Source organism: Dendropsophus ebraccatus, chromosome 1, assembly GCF_027789765.1.
Source record: "Dendropsophus ebraccatus isolate aDenEbr1 chromosome 1, aDenEbr1.pat, whole genome shotgun sequence".
Taxonomy (NCBI): domain Eukaryota; kingdom Metazoa; phylum Chordata; class Amphibia; order Anura; family Hylidae; genus Dendropsophus; species Dendropsophus ebraccatus.
The window spans coordinates 17,735,129-17,758,856 of NC_091454.1; the positions used below are offsets into that span (position 1 = coordinate 17,735,129).

Below are 23,728 nucleotides of genomic sequence, written 5' to 3' on the forward strand. Positions count from 1 at the left end.
ACAATCCGTGGGGCTGGGGCACGAAAAGAGAGTGCACGAAAAAAAGTGAGGTACCTAATGGTACCTTCGCTTTAAAGGGTTTATGTAGGATTAGAAAAAAAAAAAACAGCGCCACCACTGTCCCCAGGTTGTGTGGGGTATTACAATTCATCCCCATTCACTTCAATAGAACTGAGCAGCAATACTACATCCAAACTGAGGAGGAGTGCCTAATCCACATGTACTGGCCCATTCTATGACACCCCCCTCCTGGTGCAGATGTAGCAGAGCCAAATTTGCTTACACATTGGGGCAGATTTACTGTAACAAACTGAATTGCATGATGCCACGTTTATCATGAAATTTCGATGCTTTTTTGACCTCCTTTAAGTCTCACTTGACAAGGAGTAAATAAAAAAAAAATTATATATATATAGATATATATATGAGTGCCTGTCATATCGGGTATAAACACTAGATGGTGCTGTAGAGCTGCTCTACGGACAGAAGCGCTGCACCAGCCTTGTTTGGTCTTAGTGGCCCCCCGTAGTCCGCTGAGGCTCATGGGTTATCCGGAAAGATGGCTCCTGTCATCCAGTGTTATGGAGAAGATGTTGTGGATGTGAAGTAGCCGCTCGGGAAGGGATATTCTGCGGGTCCGAAGGGCCGGGAGGCAGTGACGTCTGTGGAGCCGGTACAAGGTGCGGGGAGCGAGGAAAACACTGGGGGCGCTGCTCTGCCGCTGCATCACCTCCAGCTGTCAGTCATAGGAGGGGCATGTCAGGAGAAGGGTGAGGGGCGCTAGAGGGCGCTGTGTACAGCCAGAGGTCACCTGACAGCTCTGACATAGCCCTGCTGGGTATCCGGTGTCTGCTGCCCCAGGGATTAGTCATCAGGTACTATTACTCCAGAGCTGCACTCCCTGCTGGGGTCACTGTGTACATACATTACATTACTGATCCTGTATTATACTCCAGAGCTGCACTCACTATTCTGCTGGTGGGGTCACTGTGTACATACATTACATTACTCATCCTGTATTATATCCCAGAGCTGCACTCACTATTCTGCTGGTGGGGTCACTGTGTACATACATTACATTACTCATCCTGTATTATATCCCAGAGCTGCACTCACTATTCTGCTGGTGGGGTCACTGTGTACATACATTACATTACTGATCCTGAGTTACATCCTGTATTATACTCCAGAGCTGCACTCACTGTTCTGCTGGTGGGGTCACTGTGTACATACATTACTGATCCTGTATTATACTCCGGAGCTGCACTCACTATTCTGCTGGTGGGGTCACTGTGTACATACATTACATTACTCATCCTGTATTATATCCCAGAGCTGCACTCACTATTCTGCTGGTGGGGTCACTGTGTACATACATTACATTACTGATCCTGAGTTACATCCTGTTTTATACTCCAGAGCTGCACTCACTATTCTGCTGGGGGGGTCACTATGTACATACATTACTGATCCTGTATTATATCCCAGAGCTGCACTCACTATTCTGCTGGTGGGGTCACTGTGTACATACATTACATTACTGATCCTGTATTATATCCCAGAGCTGCACTCACTATTCTGCTGGTGGGGTCACTATGTACATACATTACATTACTGATCCTGAGTTACATCCTGTTTTATACTCCAGAGCTGCACTCACTATTCTGCTGGTGGGGTCACTGTGTACATACATTACATTACTGATCCTGAGTTACATCCTGTTTTATACTCCAGAGCTGCACTCACTATTCTGCTGGGGGGGGTCACTATGTACATACATTACTGATCCTGTATTATACTCCGGAGCTGCACTCACTATTCTGCTGGTGGGGTCACTGTGTACATACATTACATTACTGATCCTGTATTATACTTCAGAGCTGCACTCACTATTCTGCTGGTGGGGTCACTGTGTACATACATTACATTACTGATCCTGTATTATACTCCAGAGCTGCACTCACTATTCTGCTGGTGGGGTCACTGTGTACATACATTACATTACTGATCCTGTATTATACTTCAGAGCTGCACTCACTATTCTGCTGGTGGGGTCACTGTGTACATACATTACATTACTGATCCTGTATTATACTTCAGAGCTGCACTCACTATTCTGCTGATGTTGGTCTCTCTTACAGCAGACAGGATGAAGCCCGGTAAAGTGAAGCCGTGTTACACAGAGCGGGATTTCGTCTTTTCCTTCCATGCCGGGTCTCAGAGCTTCGTCCTCACCGTTCCTCTCCAGTTCCCGGTCCAGGAAAACCTGGATCACTTACACGGCCGCCTGATGCTTCTACATGAGCTGCCGTGCTTCATAGAGCAAGGTGATTGTGTGGTTCTATAGTCTGGGCTAGTGCTCATCCTGAGCCTCCTGTTTCATCCATACAAAACTAGTGTTTTGGGAATGACAGAGCTCTATATACTGGTGTCAGACTCCGTCCCCTCAGGAATGACACAGAGCTCTATATACTGGTGTCAGGCTCCGCCCCCTCAGGAATGACACAGAGCTCTATATACTGGTGTCAGGCTCCGCCCCCTTAGGAATGACACAGAGCTCTATATACTGGTGTCAGGCTCCGCCCCCTTAGGAATGACACAGAGCTCTATATACTGGTGTCAGGCTCCGCCCCTCAGGAATGACACAGAGCTCTATATACTGGTGTCAGGCTCCGCCCCCTCAGGAATGACACAGAGCTCTATATACTGGTGTCAGGCTCCGCCCCCGCAGGAATGACACAGAGCTCTATATACTGGTGTCAGGCTCTGCCCCCTCAGGCCGGCCAGTTTCTTTTAATTCAGACGCCATCATGGTGCACCATATGGGAGTATTAGGTAGATGTAGTATGTGGGTACTCAGCGGCAGCATTATGTTAGTCTGTGGTGGCATTATACAGCCACAGTGTAATGGTAGTATGTGGGTACTCAATGGCGGTCTTATTGTATGGGGAAAGTATGGAGTATTGTGTTATTAGTAGCATGTGGTCACGTATGGTTTTGTTTGGGCACGATATGGGAGTATTATGTTGGTCGGCTGTGACAGCATTATGCATGTACTCTGTTGTAATATTATGTAGCAGAGTAGTGTGTATTATGTAGCAGAGTAGTGTGTATTGTAGTACTGCCATATAGTGCTCAAATAGTAACACCACACAGTGCCCACATAATACTGCCATATAGTGCTCGAATAATTACACCACACAGCGCCCACATAATACTGCCGTAAAAATATAGTACTGGCTTGCAGTGCCCAAATAATACCACCATATAGTGCTCACATAATACTCCCATAGAGTAAACACATAGTACTGCCATACAGTGCCTAAATAATAACATCACACAGTGCCTACATAACGCTTATGTGATCTTTGTATTGCAGTACTATGTGTTTTCTCCATGACAGGATTATGTGGACTGTGTGTGGTGTTATTATTCGGGCACTATATGACAGTATTATGTAGGCACTGTGTGGTGTTATTCGGGCACTATATGGTGGTATGATTCAGGCACTATATGGCAGTATTATGTGGGCACTGTGTGGTGTTATTATTTCTACACTATATGGCAGTATGTGGGCACTGTGCGGGGTTATTATTCGGGCACTATATGGCAGTATTATGTGAGCACTGTGTGGTGTTATTATTCGAATACTATATAGCAGTATTATGTGGGCACTGTGTGGTGTTATTCGGGCACTATATGGCAGTATTATGTGAGCACTGTTTGGTGTTATTATTCGAATACTATATGGCAGTATTATGTGGGCACTGTGCGGGGTTATTATTCGGGCACTATATGGCAGTATTATGTGAGCACTGTGTGGTGTTATTATTCGAATACTATATAGCAGTATTATGTGGGTACTGTGTGCCGCGTTATTATTCGGGCACTATATGGGAGTATTATGTGGGCACTATGTGGTGTTATTCGGGCACTATATGGCAGTATTATGTGGGCACTGTGTGCAGGGTTATTATTCGGGCACTATATGGGAGTATTATGTGGGCACTATGTGGTGTTATTCGGGCACTATATGGCAGTATTATGTGGGCACTGTGTGCAGGGTTATTATTCGGGCACTATATGACAGTATTATGTGGGCACTGTGTGGTGTTATTATTCGGACACTATATGACAGTATTATGTGGGCACTGTGTGGTGTTATTATTCGGGCACTATATGGCAGTATTATGTGGGCACTGTGTGGCGTTATTATTAGGGCACTATATGGGAGTATTATGTGGGCACTATGTGGTGTTATTCGGGCACTATATGACAGTATTATGTGGGCACTGTGTGGTGTTATTATTCAGGCACTATATGGCAGTATTATGTGGAGTGACGGTGTTTATATCACATAGAGGTCACATGGCGGCTCCTCTCTTACCAGGTGACAGTTCTTACATTATTCCCTTTGCTTTTAATATGTTTTTTCCAACAGACCTGAAGAAATCTCTGAACCAGTTTGTGGAGGAGGAAACCATTAAGGACTTTGACCTAGAAGCGGAGCAGGCGCTAGAGGCGGTGAGCGCGGGTCAGGTGGGCGTCGGAGCTTTGGCCAATACCTGGATGAAAGCGTACACGGAGGTGAGATGGGGCTTATTCATTGATGGCTCCAGATAGGTCATCAATATGTAATGGGAGGAGGGCTGCAGTAACTCAGCACGGCCACTACGCAGTGTATGGCGCTGTTGCATCTGGTTCTGCTCATGGGTGCAGCAATTAAAGAGGTTATAAAGAATGAGAAAAACATGGCTGCTTTCTTCTTAAAACAGCGCCACTTCTGTATACAGGTTGTGAGTGGTATTGCAGCTCAACCTCATTCACTTAAAGTGTCACTGTTTTTTTGTTTTTTGTTTGCAGAAATCAATAGTCCAGGCGATTTTAAGAAACTTTGTAATTGGGTTTATTAGGCAAATTTGTTATTATCTGCATTTAAAAAGCGTTCCCCAGGTCCCCCCCCCCCTCCTCTCTCTCATTCACTGCTCATTATCAGGGAATCTCGACTCTTTTACATCAGTCGAGCCCTGTGTAACCTATGGAGAGGGGAGGGGGGAGGAGGGAGATTAGTGGCCAGCAGAGAACAAAGGATTACACAGCAGGAGCTGTATTACAACCTGTATTCAGAGGTCAGAGAGGTCAGTGCTGACCTCAGAGGAGATAGCCCGATGATGTAGCTGTAAATTAACTCTTTGTTGTCCTGTTTTGGTGCCTCATCTACCTCCACCCCTCCCCTCTCCATAGAGAATCATGAAGACAGGGGGGAGAGCTTCAAACTGCTTTTTCATGATAAAAATGCATTTTTTTTGCTAATAAACCCAATTACAAAGTTTCCTAAAATCCCCTCTACTAAAAATTTTAAACGCCAGCGACACTTTAAGAATGGTGCTGAGAACTCTGTATATGGAAAGGGCGAGACAATATCACTTTAAGCTGCAATACCAGACACAACCTATAGATGGCAGGGTTCTGCTGCTGTATGTAATTATTGGGATGAGTGAAGTAAAGAGGGTGACAAGTAGGGGGCAACAGAGCTCGGCTACTATGTGGAAATCAAATAAGTTTTCATTATATCCAGTAAGTGTCAGCAATGTGTATAAGGGGGTGTAGAGGTGCAGAGGGGTGAAGAGAACCCCTCTACTATATGGGGGTCCGCAGTACTATAAATGGCTTGATATGGGGGTTGTTTTTATTTTCTTAGCGCTAAGACCCCCACTGATCTCTAGATATAGCCGGGAGAAGAGCACAGCCATGCGCTTCACTCAACAACTCAACACAACTAAGTCTATAAAGCCAGTAATGAGCGGGATAAAGCTATAGGGAGTGAAGCACGCGACTGAGCGCTTCTCCCCGGCTATATCTAGAGATAGGTGGGGGCCTCAATAATTCAAAATATAAAAGCTACTGACAACTATAGCAAAACTTCCTCTCCGCAGACAACGCTGGAGCATGCCCGACCAGAGGAGCCCAACTGGGACGAGGATTTCGCCGACATCTATCACGATCTCATCCACTCCCCGGCCTCGGAAACCCTTCTCAACCTGGAGCACAACTACTTTGTCAGCATCTCGGAGCTCCTTGGAGAAAGAGACGTGGAGCTGAAGAAGCTACGAGAGAGGTGATGGTGTATATTATATATAAGAGCCTAGATGGGGAATCTGCCGACCCTCCAGCTACTGCAGAACTACAATCCCCATCATGCCTGGACAGGCAAAACTAAAGAAGAAGCGACTATGATGGGAAACTACAATTCCCATCATGCCTGGACAGCCTTCGGCTGTCCAGGCATGATGGGAATTGTAGTTTCCCATCATAGTCACTGCTCCTTTAGCTTTGCCTGTCCAGGCATGATGAGAATTGTAGTTCCCCATGATAGTCACTGCTCCTCTGTGCTTGGATAACTGAATCCCCTATGTCGCCCCCTACAGACAAGGCCTGGAGATGAATAAAGTGATGCAAGAACTGGGCAAGTCCCTAAGTGACCAAGACGTCAACTCGGTAGCAGCTCAGCACTTTGAGTCTCAACAGGTAAGGTTGTCACCTTGGTGTCCTCCATGTCCCTTATCCATAGGTCTTATACATTTATAGGGGTTTTAAAGGGAACCTGTCACCCCCGTTGCCGGGGTGACAGGCTCCCGACCCTCCGCTAGAGCACCTTATACGTACCTGATCGCGCCGGGTCCCGCTTCTTGATTCGGTGCGGTGACGGAGATTTCAGCGCCCGAAGCTCGGCGCGTGCGCTCCTGAGATGAGTCTGACGCTCATAGAGAATGACGGAGCGTCGGACTCACCAGTCATTCTCTATGAGAGTTGGACTCTCCTTCGGGCTCTGAAATCTCCGTCACCCGGCCGTCTCAAGAAGCGGGACAGGTACGTATAAGGTGCTTTAGTGGGGGGTCGGGAGCCGGGGGGGGGGGGGGGGGGGGGGTTGACAGGTCCTTTTTAAAGGGGTTGTTCACCAAAAATGTTTTTCATTCAAATCAACTGGTGCCAGAGATTTGTAATTTACTTCTATTAAAAAAAAAAAATCTCAAATCTTCCAGTACTTATCAGCTGCTGTATGTCCCACAGGAAGTGGGGTTTTCTTTCCAGTCTGACACAGTGCTCTATGCTGCCACCTCTGTCCTTGTCAGGAACTGTCCAGAGTAGTAACAAGTCCCCATAAAAAACATCTCCTGCTCTCCAAACTGGAAAGAATACACCACTTCCTGCAGGACATACAGCAGCTGATAAGTACTGTAAAACTAGAGATTTTTTTAATAGATGTTACTACAAATCTGACAATTTCTGGCTCCAGTTGATTTGAAAAAAAAATGGTGAGCTACCCCTTTATTTATTTATTTATTTTTATGTGCAGATGATAGAAAATAAATGGAGCACGGAGTTGAAGCAGCTATCTACTATCCAGAAACAGGAATATCAGGAGTGGGTGATAAAACTACACCAAGACCTCAAAAATCCAAACAACAGCTTTATAAGGTGAGAGCTAGCCGGATAACGAGGGGTTAAAGGAGTAGATAAAACACAGCTACTTTCTTGCAAAAACAGCGCCACCCCTGTCCTCAGGTTGTGTGTGGTATTACAGTTCAGCTCCATTCACTTCAGTGGGGCTGAGCTGCAAAACCCAAATCCTTAGGGCCCTATTCCACGGGACGATTATCCTTTGGATAATCGTTAAATCGTTCTTAACTAAGCGATAATCGTTCAGTTGAATAGCAGTTAACGATTAAACGACGTACGACAAATCATTGATCCCTTAATAAGACCTTGACCTATTTTTATTGTTGCTCGTTCGCAAATCGTCCGCATGGAATAAAACGTTGTTCGGTCTTTAGCAGTAGCGGCAAACGCAATATGGACGACAAGACGACCGCAAGAACGATCATAAGTAACGACCATCGTTCCGTGTAATTGGGTGAACGATTTAAGGTTGTTCGCAATAGCGGTCGTTTGAGATGGTTTATGGTTAACAATTATCCAAAACGATAATCGTCCCGTGGAACAGGGCCCTTATCGTGCGAATAATCGTTATATCATTCGAATTTAAACGATAATCGTTCTGTGTAATTGCAGGCAACGATCGAAAAATCGTTTGTGTGTCGTCGAAAATTACCTATGTCGCCTAAAATTACCGTTAATCGCTCGCTAATCGTTCGCTGTAATTCCACATTTCTTCGCTCAAGTTCCGCGTTTGTTCACTAATCGTTCAGGATCAGAAGGAGTAAACGATCATAGTAACGACCGCAAAAACTGTCGTTGTAACAACGACCATCGTTCTGTGTAAGGGTCTATTTACACAGAAAGATTATCTGACAGATTATCTGCCAAAGATTTGAAGCCAAAGCCAGAAACAGACTATAAACAGAGGTCAGGTCAAAAGGAAAGCCTGAGATTTCTCCTCTTTTCAAATCCATTCCTAGCTTTGGCTTCAAATCTTTGGCAGATAATCTGTCAGATAATCTTTCTGTGTAAACGCACCATTATATGGGGAACGATTTCAGGTTAACGATAAACAATCTCGTTTGCGATCATTAATCGCTAAAAATCGTTCCATGTAATAGGACCCTTAGGGTCCTATTACACGGAGCAATTTTTAACGATTAACGAGTAATGCTGCGTTTACACAAAGCGATAATTCCCCAAATCGATCGTTTAACGATTTTGAAGCAACGATTTGTTTCTTATAACGATCGGCGTTTAGACGAATAAATCGTTAGAAAATTCGTAAGAAACACACTTAGGGTGAATCTTCGTATACGCCATCTACGTATTTTTAGCGAACGATGATTTGAGAACATGTTAAAAGATCAAAATGAACGATTTCTCGCTCGTCGCTTGATCATTTGCTGTGTTTACACGGAACATTATCGCTCACATGCGATCGTTATTGCGAAAATTCGAACGATAATCACTCCATGTAAATGCAGCATAACGATAAACGATCGCAAACGAGATTGTTTATCGTTAACCTGAAATCCTTCACCATATTACACAGAACGATGGTCGTTAGTCGTTAGTTCAGCAATTACACTGAACGATTCGTGAACAAATGCGGAACTACAGCGAACGAATGTGGAATTACAGCGAACGATTAACGATAATTTTAGGTTTAGATCTAAATCAACGACATACCAACGATTTTTCGATCGGTACCTGCAATTACACAGAACGATTATCGTTTAAATTCGAACGATATAACGATTTTTCGCACGATAATTGTCCCATGTAATAGGGCCCTTATACTGTCCCTGTGCTATACCCTCAGCTGTCAGGGCATGATGGGAGTTGTAGTTTTGCAGCAGTTGGAAAGCAGGGCCCTGAACCGATCCCTCTTCTCATCATACTCTCCTTCCTAGTGATGAAATTAAAGTGCAACCAAACCAGTTCCAAGAGTCTACGGACCCGAGTCAGGCCCTGTACGAGGAGCACGGGCAGCTGGAGGAAAGCTTCACCATACACTTGGGTAAGCGCTTCTCCTGACTCCACAACTGGGTGGAAAGTTCTGGGTGATCCTGTACGTGTCTGACCTCTTCACCTTCTCTCCAGGTGCTCAGCTAAAGACCATGCACAACCTGCGGCTGCTGAGGGCCGACATGCTGGACTTCTGCCGACACAAGCGCAACCACCGCAGCGGAGTGAAGCTGCACAGACTACAGACCGCCCTCTCCCTGTACTCCACCTCATTGTGCGGCCTGGTCCTGTTAGTGGACAACCGCATTAATTCATACAGTGGGATTAAGAGAGGTAGGTGGCACCGTAATGGGGTAACTTATACAGGAGTAGGAAAACATGGCTGCTTTCTTCCAGAAACAGCAGGATGACTTTATCTAGTTCAGGTGTGGTTTGCAACTACAGGGGAACTCCGGCAATTTTTATTTTTTCTTTCAAATCAACCAGCATCAGAAACTTATATGTCATTTACTTCTATTGAAAAAAATCTCACATCTCCCAGTACTTATCAGCTGCTGTATATCCTGCAGGAAGTGGTGTATTTTTTCCAGTCTGACGCAGTGCTCTCTGCTGCCACCTCTGTCCATGTCAGGAACTGTCCAGAGCAGCAGCAAATCCCCATAGAAAACCTCTCCTGCTCTGGACAGTTCCTGACATGGACAGAGGTGGCAGCAGAGAGCACTGTGTCAGACTGGAGAGAATACACCACTTCCTGCAGGACATACAGCAGCTGATAAGTACTGGAAGACTTGAAAGTTTTAAATAGAACTAAATTACAAATTTATAGAACTTTCTGATTTGAGAGCAAAAACTTTTAAGTCTGAGTTCTCCTATGAAACTCTATTTACTTCAGTGGAACTGAGCTAAAAACCGCACCCAGATTGGAGACAGGAGTGGTGCTGTGTCTGGAAGAAAGCGTCCTTGTTTCTCCAATCCTGGATCCTTTAACCCTATTGTTTACCCTTTTTGTACTTTTGTCGATTACAATGCCTTTGTCTCCCCTTCAGACTTTGCCACGGTGTGCCAGGAGTGCACCGACTTCCATTTCCCGCAGCTCCAGGAGCAGTTGGATGTGGTCCAGCAGGTGGTGCTGTATGCCAGAGCACAGCGGAGCCAAAAGGCAAAGCACCAACAAGGTCAGTGGCCTCATATGGATAATGGGGACTTCACACAACTAGATCATCGTTTGGTCAATGTCCATATTACAGGCCGGTCACTTTGGGGGAGATTTATCAAACATGGTGTAAAGTGAAACTGGCTCAGTTGCCCCTAGCAACCAATCAGATTCCACCTTTCATTTTCCAAAGAGTCTGTGAGGAATGAAAGGTGGAATCTGATTGGTTGCTAGGGGCAACTGAGCCAGTTTCACTTTACACCATGTTTGATAAATCTCCCCCATAGGGTATTGGTATGTGACCAGCTTCACACTTTCCTGTTAGGGTGATATTAAACAGAACGATTACGTTCGAAAAATCGTTAAATCGCTCGGATTTGATAGATAATCGTTTAGCGTAATAGCAGACAACGATTAAACGACCAACAAGAAACCATTGGTCGTTTAACAGAATTTGGACCTATTTTTATCGTTGATCGTTCGCAAATCGGTCACATGGAATAAGACGTCGTTCGCCAAAGCGACAATAGGACGAACGCAATAACAATCATAAGTACCGATCATCGTTCCGTGTACTTGGGTGAACGATTTCAGGTTTGAGTTCGTTTATCGTTAATCATGGATGAAATCGTTTTGTGTAATAGTAGCCTTAGCTCACTGGAATAATCTGATAGCTGAACCATCTCTCCTGTCCTCTCCATACAAAGCTGAGCATCCCTGTGTTCTCTATGGGAGCTTTGGCTGTGGCTTATCTCTCCCTGAACAAAGGGTTCGGCCAATGATTTGTATTAGCAATAGACAATAGGGAAGATCTCTAAAACTGTCTATTATCTTGTGGATAGGTGATAACTAGCTTTTCATTGGTGGTCTGACCACAGGGACCCCCACTGGATTTAAAGGGGTTATCCAGCGCTACAAAAACACGGCCACTTTTCCCCCTACTGTTGTCTCCAGTTCAGGTGCAGTTTGCAATTAAGCTCCATTTACTTCAATGGAACTGAGTTTCAAAACCCCACCCAAACTGGAGACAACAGTAGGGGGAAAGTAGCCATGTTTTTGTAGCGCTGGATAACCCCTTTAAGGTCCTATTTCCTCCAAATTAACAGAGCGCACCAGCCATGCCCGACCATTGCTCCATTCAATATGTATATATACACTATACGTTCCTTTAGGCCGGGAGGGTTGTAAACAGCTTCCACCCCCTGGTGACGTGAATATATATCAGCACATAACAAAATGAAGGCACATCTATATTTATCTGTGTCTGTATTTGGCCTGTCATCTGCTCCCGGCCCCGCTCTATAAATTGAGATGCTGCTAGGACAACTCCTAAATACAGCCAGCGGCTTTTACTAAGTAGGATGAAGGAGGGGAGAAAAAAAAAATGGTCGGCACGACCATTCCAACAATTTTGGCTCCGGTTCCAAGATCCAAACTGAGAGGAACTTACAGGACCCGTATAATCCCATTTGATTTGTAGCGTGGACCATGTTCACATCTTAATCCAGGAGGCTCCCATCCATTGCAGTCACTGATGTCATGCATATATAAGGAAAAAGTGACTATATGCTCAGCCGGAGCTTCCTGGTTCCTCTACATAATACAGTGGCACCTCTGTTCTAGAACCTAATTGGTTCTGAAAGGCAGATTGAGAACGAGCAGTGTCTTTCCATAGGAAATAATGTAAATTGGTTCCAGCACCCACCAATAATTATCATTAATAACTACAGCGCTCAAGTGCACAGTAATCAATGCAATAAAATACAGAACAGTACTAGTAGTTACCCCCTCCCTCTAGCATGTCCCTAGTAAGTAGTTACCCCTCACTCCAGCATGCCTCTAGTAGGTAGTTACCCCCCTCCTTCTAGCATGCCCCTAGTAGGTAGTTACCTCCTTCCTTCAGCATGCCCCTTTTAGGTAGTTACCCTCTCCCTCTAGCATGCTTCTACTAGGTAGTTACCTCCCTCCATCCAGCAGGCCCCTAGTAGGTAGTTCCCTCTCCCTCCAGCAGGCCCCTAGTAGGTAGTTTCCCCCTCCCTCTAGCATGCCCCTAGTAGGTAGTTTCCCCCTCCCTCTAGCATGTCCCTAATTGGTAGTTTCCCCCTCCCTCTAGCATGCCCCTAGTAGGTAGCTACCCCCTCCCTTTAGCATACCCCTAGTAGGTAGTTCCCTCTCCCTCCAGCATGCCCCTAGTAGGTAGTTACCCCCTCCCTGTAGCATGCCCCTTAGTAGGTAGTTACTGCCCTCCATCCAGCATGCCCCTAGTAGGTAGTTCCCCCTCCCTCTAGCATGCCCCTAGTAGGTAGTTACCGCCCTCCATCTAGCATGCCCCCTAGTAGGTAGTTACCGCCCTCCATCCAGCATGCCCCTAGTAGGTAGTTACCGCCCTCCATCCAGCATGCCCCTAGTAGGTAGTTACCGCCCTCCATCCAGCATGCCCCCTAGTAGGTAGTTACCCCCTCCATCCAGCATGCCCCCTAGTAGGTAGTTACCCCCTCCATCCAGCATGCCCTTCGGCTGTCAGGGCATGATGGGAGTGGTAGTTTCGCAACAGCTGGAGAACCACAGTTCAGGGCACACCACATTAGACATTCATTGTTCATGGTCTTTCCGAATTTGCCTAAATGTAACCTTTGCGGCAGGGTATTTATGGACCACTATGCCAGGAACCTCTGGTGTCATGTGACTCACAAAAATAACAGTTAAAAAAAAATTCTGCCCATGTCATTCCCCCCACTAAGCCGGGGACATTTCTCTAATTATCTCGCCGTCATCTTACTAAGGTCATGTAAATATACCGCTAAGGAGCTAAAACGTACATCGGAGGGGTCAGGTTTCGTTGCGTCCAAAATGAAGCTTTCCAGAATGTGTTTCCTGCATTGTAAAAGGGTGATCCCAAGATTAAAACTGATCCCCTAACTAGCTGAGCGGAGAGGCCGAACTGTTCTCTGAACCTGAATGTGTTTGACTCCCGGGGGGAGATTTATCAAACATGGTGTAAAGTGAGACTGGCTGAGTTGCCCCTAGCAACCAATCAGATTCCACCTTTCATTTTCCAAAGAGTCTGTGAGGAAAGAAAAGTGGAATCTGATTGGTTGCTAGGGGCAACTGAGCCAGTTTTACTTTACACCATGTTTAATAAATCTCCCCATATGGCCTATGGCTGTATCCATGTTTTCCAGGACTCCTTAGGGCAGCATCCAACTTCTCCAGACGTCGGGAGTCAAATGGCGAATGTTGGGGTTCAGAGAACGTTGTCGAACCCGAACAATTCAGTAACTTTGCTCAACACTAGTAACAACCCCTGGGAGCCACCGATTACAGGAATAGAGTGAATGGAGCAGCAGCGCAGATGATCATTCTAGATGCTTCATTCCATACTCGCTGAGTTTGGCATTTGGCAACGACGTCCCATAGAGAATAGTTGGAGTAATGGCTGATCATGCACACTGAACTGAAGTGGTCTGATCCCACCCATAGGGGATAGCTTTTAAAGGGGTTGTCCAGGATTACAAAAAAACATGGTCACTTTCTGTCAGAAACAGCAACAGTCTTGTCTCCAGTGGAAGTAAAGTGAATGAAAGAAAAGTGAATGGGGCTTAAAGGGTAAGGCTGCATTCACACGTTCAGTGTTCTGCACGGAACACGGACGTGGAATTACTGTAACAGACTTCTCCCCCCACCCGGGCAGCATCTGTGATAAAATGCTGGGAGCGGGGGAACTGTACAGATATGCGCCGCACTGTAATGAATCAGCCGTGCGGCGCTGTTATTACAGCGCGGCGCATATGCATACAGTTCCCCCACTCCCAGCATCTTATCACAGATGCTGACCAGGCGGGGGGAGAAGTCCGTTACAGGCATTCCACGCCCATGTTCCGTACGGAACATATGAATGCGGCCTTAGTTCACCCAAAAAAATTTTGTTTCAGATCAACTGGTGCCAGAGATTTGTAATTTACTTCCATTAAAAAGTCTTCCAGTACTTATCAGCTGCTGTATGTCCTGCAGGAAGTGGTGTATTCTTTCCAGTCTGACACAGTGCTCTCTGCTGCCACCTCTGTCCATGTCAGGAACTGTCCAGAGCAGGAGAGGTTTTCTATGGGGATTTGCTACTGCCCTGGACATTTCCTGACAAGGACAGAGGTGGCAGCAGAGAGGACTGTGTCAGACTGGAAAGAATACACCACTTCATGCAGAACATACAGCAGCTGATAAGAACTGGAAGGCTGGAGTTTTTTTTAATTGAAGTAAATTACAAATTTTTGGCACTAGTTGACCTGAAAGAAAAAAAAAAAATGTGAACAACCCCTTTAAAGATTACAAGCAGCAGTATATACTTACATTCGCGCTTCTTGTAATCTGGCACGTCTCTTCCAGTCCGGCCGCCGGCTGCATCCTCAGGCCCCGCCTCCTCCATTTACAGCTGGGTGGGCCGGGGATCTCTGATTTTATGATTGCTGTAGTCAGACCCCACCAGACACCTGAGAAGTTCTAATCTTTGGCTAACCCCAAATAAGCAATTGTTGCAAAACTCTTAACTAGCACCATGCTGCAGGCTGTCAGGGCATGGGCGGAGTTGGAGTTTTGCAACAGCTGGAGAGCTGCAGTTAAATTAAAGGGGTTATCCAGGCTTAGAAAAACATGGCCGCCAACGTCCAGAAACAACACCTCTCCTGTCCTCAGTTTGGGAGTAGGTTTTGCAGCTCAGCTCATTAAAGTGAATGGAGCTGAATTGTAATACCACACACAACCTGAGGACAGGGGTGGCGCTGTTTTTGCAAGAAAGTATGTTTTCTTTTTTCCCTTTAAGCAGAGGTGTAGGTGTGTATTTTAAGGTTTTGCCTTGAAATATCGTTAGTAATCCATCTGCGTGCGTACGCGGTGGGCACATAGCAGAGATGGTTGACGTTTTATACTTGTCCTCCTTTAGCTCATGTCCTGCTGCAACCTCCTCACCCGCCCCATACCTCAGGGATAAGCCGAGCTCGCAAACCGTAACCTAACCCCACTACTCAAAAATACAATTCTTCCAAATGGACCCTAAGAGCGCTCCGTGCACCATTAAGGGTTATGGAGAGGGGGCGGCGGGTGCCAAAAGCCTTCCCAGCACGTAACCTTATCGGCCTGATCCTCTCCCGGGCGTCAGGGGAGCTTTCTGCACATCCAATGAGCCGTTTTGGTGCATGTTAGTGATGGTGTGCCATGTTCTCCTCTATGATCTAAAGACAGATGTGAGCAGCACGGCCCCTCCGGTCCTCCTAGGGGAATGAAGTCACTTTTTTAGTGAGATTGCGTTTCCGTACGCCACATTACACCCGTTTGTCAATTCAGTGGAATTCTCCCCCCACCCTGGGGGGGGGGGGGAGATGACAAGCGTTTAGTGATGACCAGGGGGGTCATGTGTTTAGAGCATCAGCCGCAGCTAAAATGGACAGCGCAATCTTAGGTCCCGTTGACAGTCACGGAGGGCGAATGATACCATTGATACCTGTCAGCGCTCCCATACGTCTGTTTGAGTCCATGTTCATATGTGCAACTTTTATTTTTAGAATACTGCATTAAGCCGTTCCTCCGTTATCCTTTCGGGAAATGTGGTGGGGTCCGACACAACGGTAAGGTCTAGTTATCGATGTATCCGTACGTTTCCAGGCGGGATAACAGGAGGAACAGCACAAGTATTAAAGGAAAAAAACACAACTACAAACACAAAAACAGTGCCACCCTTGTACTTAGGTTGTGTGCAGTATTACAAGTCAGCTCCATTTACTTCAGTGGGACTGAGCTGCAATACCGCGCCCAAACTGAGGACAGGGGTGGCGCTGTTTTTGGACAAAGGCAGCCATGTTTTTCTAATGCCTTTGAAAATACTATAGGTGGTGTAAAGGAAAGAATTGGATTCAACACCCAAGAGGAGTCTGGCAGCAGCTTTCTCTTCTATGCCTATTGCAAACATATGAACGCTCTGCTGAGCGGAGCGAGCATGTGTACAGAGGGGTTGTTTGGAGACAACAGCTGTGGCCACCTTCAAGGGGTTCTCCAGAATTAGAAAAAGCATAGCTACTTTCTTGCAAAAACAGCGCCACCCTGTCCTCAGGTCATATGTGGTATTGCAATTCAGCTCAATTGGAACTGGTCTGCAAAACCCACACCCAAACTGAGGACTGGGGAGGTGCTGTTTCTGGAAGAAAGCTGCCATGTTTTTCTAAGCCTGGACAGCCCCTTTAGAAATTGAGGGTGTTAAGGCATTCTACCCTTCCAAGTGAATTCTATATAATTTTCCAGTGATCTGGAATACCCGATAATCCGACAGTCCGATCACATAGCGATGATATATCAGTGGAGTATGCCGGCAGGTTATAATGAGAGGAGGTCAGACCCCTGGGACCACCTCAGGTCCTGAGATTGAAGGGTCTGTAGTGCTGTCAGGATAGGTGGCGGCAAATCTCCCTTGAGAACAGAAGGATCCAGCATTGAAATCCAGCACGCCCAATCTTTCTTTACCCGATCGTCAGAGAGCTGGACACCCCAGTGCGGCTCCTTGCCCTAATGTCTATGGCCGCCTATAGATCAGCGATTTCATCCAACACATCGACAATATTCCTCCATATTTAACCTTTAAAAAAAATCTGTTTTGTTATCAGAGGCGACTAACGGGAGCGACAAGGTGAAGAATGCCGAACGCAACACGTCTAATTTATTACCAGGTCAGTATATATTCTATATAGGCAACAGGTATACTGTATACTAACAGACACTCACCTCTTATTACCTGCTCAGCATCCTGATTTAAAGGGATTTTCGAATTTGTAGTATTCTATATTTATTAGTGCATAACAACTATACTTAACTGTTATGTTTTGACCCAACCCTGGGTCTGGATAGTTGCCTATGGCTTATGGCTGTATATATGTTTATATACATGCAGTCCTCAGGCTTCATCAAATATCGTTCTTGGTTCTTGTAAACCTGAATCTCTTATAAGGAGATTTCACCTGTGAAAGTTCTTAAAGTGGTTGTCCAGGATTAGGGTATGTCCACACTATGGAATCCCAGCGGATCACCCGCTGCAGATTCCGCAGCTTGGCCCCGCGCATATCCGTTTGTCCCATAGGTTTCATTCTATGGTTTGGCAGATTCCGCCGTCTGCCCGAAGAATGAGGAGGTTCATTCTTCGGGCAGACTCTCTGCCAAACCATATAATGAAGGCTATGGGAGCAGAGGACATGTGTGCGGGGACAAGCTGTGGATTCCGTAGTGTGGACATACCCTTAGAAAAATATTTCTGCTTTCTACCAAAAACAGCACCACCCCTGTCCTCAGTTTGGTGCCTTATTGCAGCTCAGTTTCACTGAAGTGTATAGAGCTTAGTTGTAATACCTCTCATAACCTTAGTACAGGGATGGCGCTGTTCTTGACAGAAAGCAGCTGTGTCGTTCTAATTTTTTTTCATACCTTTCTAACATGGCTGTCCCGTACTTTTTTTGTTCTTTATTTTATTTTTTTATGTTTCGTTGACTTTTGTCAGAATCTGCAGTGGAGACTCCTACAGAACCTCTATTACGGATGTGGGCTAGCTTAGCATAGCTCCATTGAAGTGAATGGGATGAACCCCGGAGTCCTGGAGTGTGGCCAGAGAAGCGGCTGCCCACATAGTGTTATGGTCTCATCCTTGTACAGGAGCATTTCCTTTTTCCTTTTTGTTTGTTTTGTTTTTTCCTCAAAGCCACAGCAGCAAATCTCCAGTGTGTAGGAAGAGGAGGATGAGCACTACATCACCCCGTGACATGACGCCGCTTTCTTTAGACATCTTAGCGGTTGTCACTGAGCCATTTTTAATCCGGCTTTGTCTTCCAGGGGAATTTTATGTGACGCGGCACTCCAACCTCTCCGAGACCCATGTGGTTTTTCACCTGTGCGTGGACGATAACGTAAGAAGCGGCAACATAACTGCCCGCGATCCGGCAATTATGGGCTTAAGAAACATCCTGAAGGTGTGCTGTACCCACGATGTCACTACTATCAATATCCCTCTGCTGCTGGTCCATGAGATGTCAGAGGTGAGGAGGGCTATAGTGACCGCAAGGGTTACCAGAGGCCAGTGTACCATGGAGGCAGCGGCTATAGGGCTCTACAGAAAGGGGGGGCCATGCCCACACCTTTACCTATATACAGGGTGATCCAAATGTAGGAGGGCAGTATGGGGGAGACTTATCAAACATGGTGTAAAGTGAAACTGGCTCAGTTGCCCCTAGCAACCAATCAGAATCCACCTTTCGTTTTCCAAAGAGTCTGTGAGGAATGAAAGGTGGAATCTGATTGGTTGCTAGGGGCAACTGAGCCAGTTTCACTTTACACCAATTTGATAAATCTCCCCCATGGTGTAAAGTGAAACTGGCTCAGTTGCCCCTAGCAACCAATCAGATTCCACCTTTCATTCCTCACAGACTCTTTGGAAAATGAAAGGTGGAATCTGATTGGTTGCTAGGGGCAACTGGGCCTGTTTCACTTTACACAATGTTTGATAAATCTCCATAACCCTATTACACATACTGACCACCTACTTTTGTACCAGCTAAATGGTGCCCATTAGAGATGGGCCAATCTTGGACACGCTCTGGATCGTCCAAACCCAAGCACGGGGCTTCGGCTGTCCAGGCATGGTGGGAATTGTAGTTTTGCAACAGTCGGTGGACCGAAGGTTCCACATCCCTGCCCTAAGGCCTCATTCACACGTTCAGTCGCTTTTCAGGACCATATATTACATCCTCAATTGTCGCCTGCAATCCGCAATAAAGAATTGTCCATAGTGGATCCGTAAATCTGTACTTGTTACGGATCCGCAAAGAATGTAGAGTGATAGGTAATTCAAGGTGATCCTTATATTTAACGGACGTTACTTACGCAAAAATTACGGACACTCCCATAGAAGTAGATTCTGTGATTGCGGATCCATAAAACTACAGAAAGTTTTAAGAGCCCAATAAAAAATCTGCAATTACGGATACATTTACGGAACGGGTGAATAAGGTCTAAGGCTGCCTGGAAATCAGACAGAGCCATAGGCCATAGACTGTATCCATGCTTTCCAGGACTCCCCAGGGCTGCATCCAACTTCTCCAGCCATCGGTAATCAAATGCCGGTTCGTCAATTGAGAGCAAATGTTTGGATATGGGGTTTTGCACCTATCGCGCTCACACCATTGAGACACTGTTTAAAGGGGTTATCCTGCAAAAATCCTTTTCTTTCAAATCAACTAGTGTCAGAAAGTTATACAGATTAGTAATTTACTTCTATTTAAAAATCTCCAGTCTTCCCATACTTATCAGCTGCTGTATGTCCTGCAGGAAATGGTCTCTTCTTTCCAGTCTGACACAGTGCTCTCTGCTGCCACCTCTGTCCATGTCAGGAACTGTCCAGAGTAGTAGCAAATCCCCATAGAAAACCTCTTCTGCTCTGGCCAGTTCCTGACATGGACAGAGGTGGCAGCAGAGAGCACTGTGTCAGACTGGAAAGTATACACCACTTCCTGCAGGACATACAGCAGCTGATGAGTTCTTGAAAACTGAAGATTTTTAAATAGAAAAAAATTACAAATCTATCTAACGTTCTGAAACCAGTTGAATTTCCCTCTGGTTACTTATTTCCAGCGCAGCGCCCACCATAGAAGACATGTAGTATTACATGCATGCATTCATATGATCAAAGCCCTCTGCTCTGGCTTATAGAAGGGGGTCCCAGCCATATCCCCTAATAGCGTATAGGGACTGGGGTTGCATTGATATAATAAGCATAAGATAAGAATAAGGGCAGAAAGGGCACAGGCAGTGTCGGACTGGGGTCTCTGGGGCCCACCAGAGGAAATGATCCTGGGGGCCCACCAATGAAGAACCAGCAAGAAACGACATGTCAGTCAGTGTTAGTGCAGGTTCTTAAGCTGGGGGCCCACCGGAGGATTCTCCGGTCCTCTGGTGGGCCAGTCCGGCACTGGACACCGGACATGTAAGGTCGCATAGAATGCGATCTGATGGATTGGCTCGTATGTTCTCAATTATCCGCTATCCCTCAGTTCTCCAGCGTCGCTCAGTAGTATCCGCAGTGACAGTTCTGCCCTATTTTGGGTAACCCCCCCCCCCCTTTTTTAATTGACTCGTAATAAGGTGATAATTGGTTCCTTAGTCGTTCACCGTCTCGTGTTTTCCGTTGTGGCCGAACTTGATATTTACACCCCGCGGGCGGAGAAAGACTTCTATTACAGGGCGTCATAAAGCGGAGCTGCAGCGTTCCTAGCAACATATGGAAGCGAGCGGTTTAATTTATTGCCGCCTCAACCACCGACACCGCAACTGCAATCACTTTCAGACAACAGACACGAGCGTCTGAAGATGCCAAATGTGAAACCAAAGGGTTTCGTTAGGAAGGATGTGTAGGAGGTGAACATGCACGTAGCCTGTACACAGAGAAACTCTATGACCTGGACCGGGGTGTCCCAATGGTTCAGCTCCGTTCAATGGGGTCGGAGCTAACTGCCCTAATTCATCAGAACGTGAACCTAATGATGTTCAGAAAACCTTATTTTAAAGGGATTAAAAAAATTTTTTTTTTCTGAAACATCGCCACCACTGTCCTAAGGTTGTTTGTGGTATTACAATTTAGCAGCAGATTTGATGGAGCAGATTTGAAGTTGCACATGCAAAGCAAGTCTGCAGCTTCAAATCTGTGCCATCCAATCTGCTGCAGATCCTGTATGTGTGAACGCTGACGCCGTCAACCCTGGGTGTTTAACTTACATACTCACAGCGGGATGTTAATCCCGCTGCGAGTATGTATTCTCATAGGCATGAATGGCACTAGGTCCGAAGTGGATTAAAAGAGAATGAATCATGAGAAATAGGCTACCTTTTTTTTTTTTTTTTTTTGCATTTTACTTGTCAGCTTAGCTGAATAGATTTGGACAGGGTAAGCAGGGTCATCTCATTGTCAAGGTCTAGATAAGTAATTCTTTGGTGTTTGTGGCAGCCACTATATTGCTTCTTACAGTAAAAGTGTCCACATCTGTGCACCATATAGCCAGTTATGTCCAATATGTGCCTTGAAGTAGTATACATTGGGGCAGTGCAGGTATATACTGTATATACTGTGTCAGTGTAGTGTTTGTATATACTGTGGGCAGTGCAGGGTCTGTATATACTGTGGCAGTGCAGGGTCTGTATATACTGTGGGCAGTGCAGGGTCTGTATATACTGTGGGCAGTGCAGGGTCTGTATATACTGTGGGCAGTGCAGGGTCTGTATATACTGTGGGCAGTGCAGGGTCTGTATATACTGTGGGCAGTGCAGGGTCTGTATATACTGTGGGCAGTGCAGGGTCTGTATATACTGTGGGCAGTGCAGGGTCTGTATATACTGTAATAGGAGCAAGAGAGATTCTTTTATGTAGACTTGCTCCTGCTCTGGACAGTTCCTGACATGGACAGAGGTGGCAGCAGAGAGCGCTGTGTCAGACTGGAAAGAATACACTACTTTCTGCAGGACATACAGCAGCTGATAAGTACTGCAAGGCTGGAGATTTTTAAATAGAGGTAAATTACAAACCTATATTACTTTCTGACACCAGTTGATTTGAAAGAGAAAAAAAATCCACTGGAGTACCCCTTTAAAGCATTTCACTACAACTAAAACAACTCCGCCCCCATAATAATGGACAAAATAAATTGCAATCAGAAAATAGAAACAGATTCAAGCAAAAAAAACATTTCAGTATCCGGTTGAGAAAATGTAGGCAATACTTTCCCTTTAAGAGTTGGGAGGCGGACATAGTGGGCTGAGGTATCAGGAAGGCTGCCCCCATGTCAGCATCACTGCTTCCTTAGAGGGGCCCTTTAAATAGTTATACGTGAACTTACTCACCTTGACAGATGACATGAGTACAACTCCGCAAGAATGGGAAGAAGAGATACACAGGGCTGTTGTTTCTGTTTAGTTTTAGGAGATGGGTTGTGATCATTATCCAAAACACAGGGCTGAAACCACTGTCAGACGCCTACACCGCCACTGACAGCACCAACTGGCAGCATGGCCTCCGTGTAGGCAGATAATAGAGGAGCAGAATTATGGCTCTCAGCTCTCCTACACCAGCTCTTAAAGAGACAGTAACGGATGGAAAAGTGAGTGCAGCTCTGGAGTATAATACAGGATGTAACTCAGGATCAGTAATGTAATGTATGTACACAGTGACCGCACCAGCAGAATAGCGAGTGCAGCTCTGGGGGTATAATACAGGATCAGTAATGTATGTACACAGTGACCGCACCAGCAGAATAGCGAGTGCAGCTCTGGGGTATAATACAGGATCAGTAATGTAATACAGTATATGTACACAGTGACCCCACCAGCAGAATAGTGAGTGCGGCTCTGGGGTATAATACAGGATGTAACTCAGGATTAGTAATGTAATGTGGCTTGGAGGGGTATTATGAAGGTTGTACAGTTTTCTTATGCACACTGTATATCCTCATGGTTTATAAGATCTCTGCTTCCTGTCACTGAATAGTAACACCTGCAATGTACAATCATATCTTATATTGCAGTTATCACAGCCGCTCTCTCCTGTATTTGCACTGACATGTGTCACACACATGTAGCCCTTAGTGTCACCCCGGGCAGGGGACGGGGGTCTCCGCACTATTCCCTATCACCTGCACAACTACACGTACACACAGGCCTCACGGCCGCTTCCTGACAGCATTTCTTCTGTCTCTCTAGGAAATGACTATACCGTGGTGCCTGAAGAGAGCCGAGCTGGTGTTTAAGTGTGTGAAAGGTAACACAACGTGTGAATTTCTCTGGTGCGACCTCATAGTAAACACGTCTCTGGATCCCATTGTTCCCGTCCACAATCCAGGCATAGTTTATGAGCAGAGAAATCAGGTTCTGGCTGGAAGGGAGAAAAGAAAAAAAAAAGTTTCCTTATATTCTGTTTAATAACCTCACGTAAGCAGCGTAGTCAGCAGCCGGGTCCTGGCCGCATCCCTGGCTCCTCCAGCTTTCCTGTGGACGCCAAGTTGTTTGTGTGGATGTACTAGGTCAACTGAGGCTGATGGCCCAATACACACACAGGGCGATATGGCTGCCATTACAACTGCCAGTGGGGTTGTCACCCAG

At 45.9% G+C, this 23,728-nt stretch overlaps 1 protein-coding gene across 2 annotated transcripts in view; it reads left to right on the forward strand.

The window, feature by feature from the left end:
• The first annotated feature begins 508 nt into the window (after positions 1 to 508).
• FERRY3 (FERRY endosomal RAB5 effector complex subunit 3) overlaps positions 509 to 23,728 on the forward strand; it is a 28,754-nt gene continuing 5,534 nt past the window's right edge. The window contains exons 1-12 of one of the 2 annotated variants that reach the window (XM_069952841.1): positions 509 to 680; positions 2,142 to 2,327; positions 4,442 to 4,587; positions 5,937 to 6,118; positions 6,429 to 6,528; positions 7,358 to 7,479; positions 9,357 to 9,463; positions 9,547 to 9,744; positions 10,458 to 10,586; positions 17,209 to 17,271; positions 18,422 to 18,624; positions 23,330 to 23,387. In XM_069952841.1, coding sequence (XP_069808942.1) covers positions 2,150 to 2,327; positions 4,442 to 4,587; positions 5,937 to 6,118; positions 6,429 to 6,528; positions 7,358 to 7,479; positions 9,357 to 9,463; positions 9,547 to 9,744; positions 10,458 to 10,586; positions 17,209 to 17,271; positions 18,422 to 18,624; positions 23,330 to 23,387 — 1,486 coding nt within the window. In that variant the 5' untranslated portion in view covers positions 509 to 680; positions 2,142 to 2,149. The remainder of the gene's footprint in view (positions 681 to 2,141; positions 2,328 to 4,441; positions 4,588 to 5,936; positions 6,119 to 6,428; positions 6,529 to 7,357; positions 7,480 to 9,356; positions 9,464 to 9,546; positions 9,745 to 10,457; positions 10,587 to 17,208; positions 17,272 to 18,421; positions 18,625 to 23,329; positions 23,388 to 23,728) is intronic. The other variant, XM_069952849.1, reaches the window with a different exon arrangement.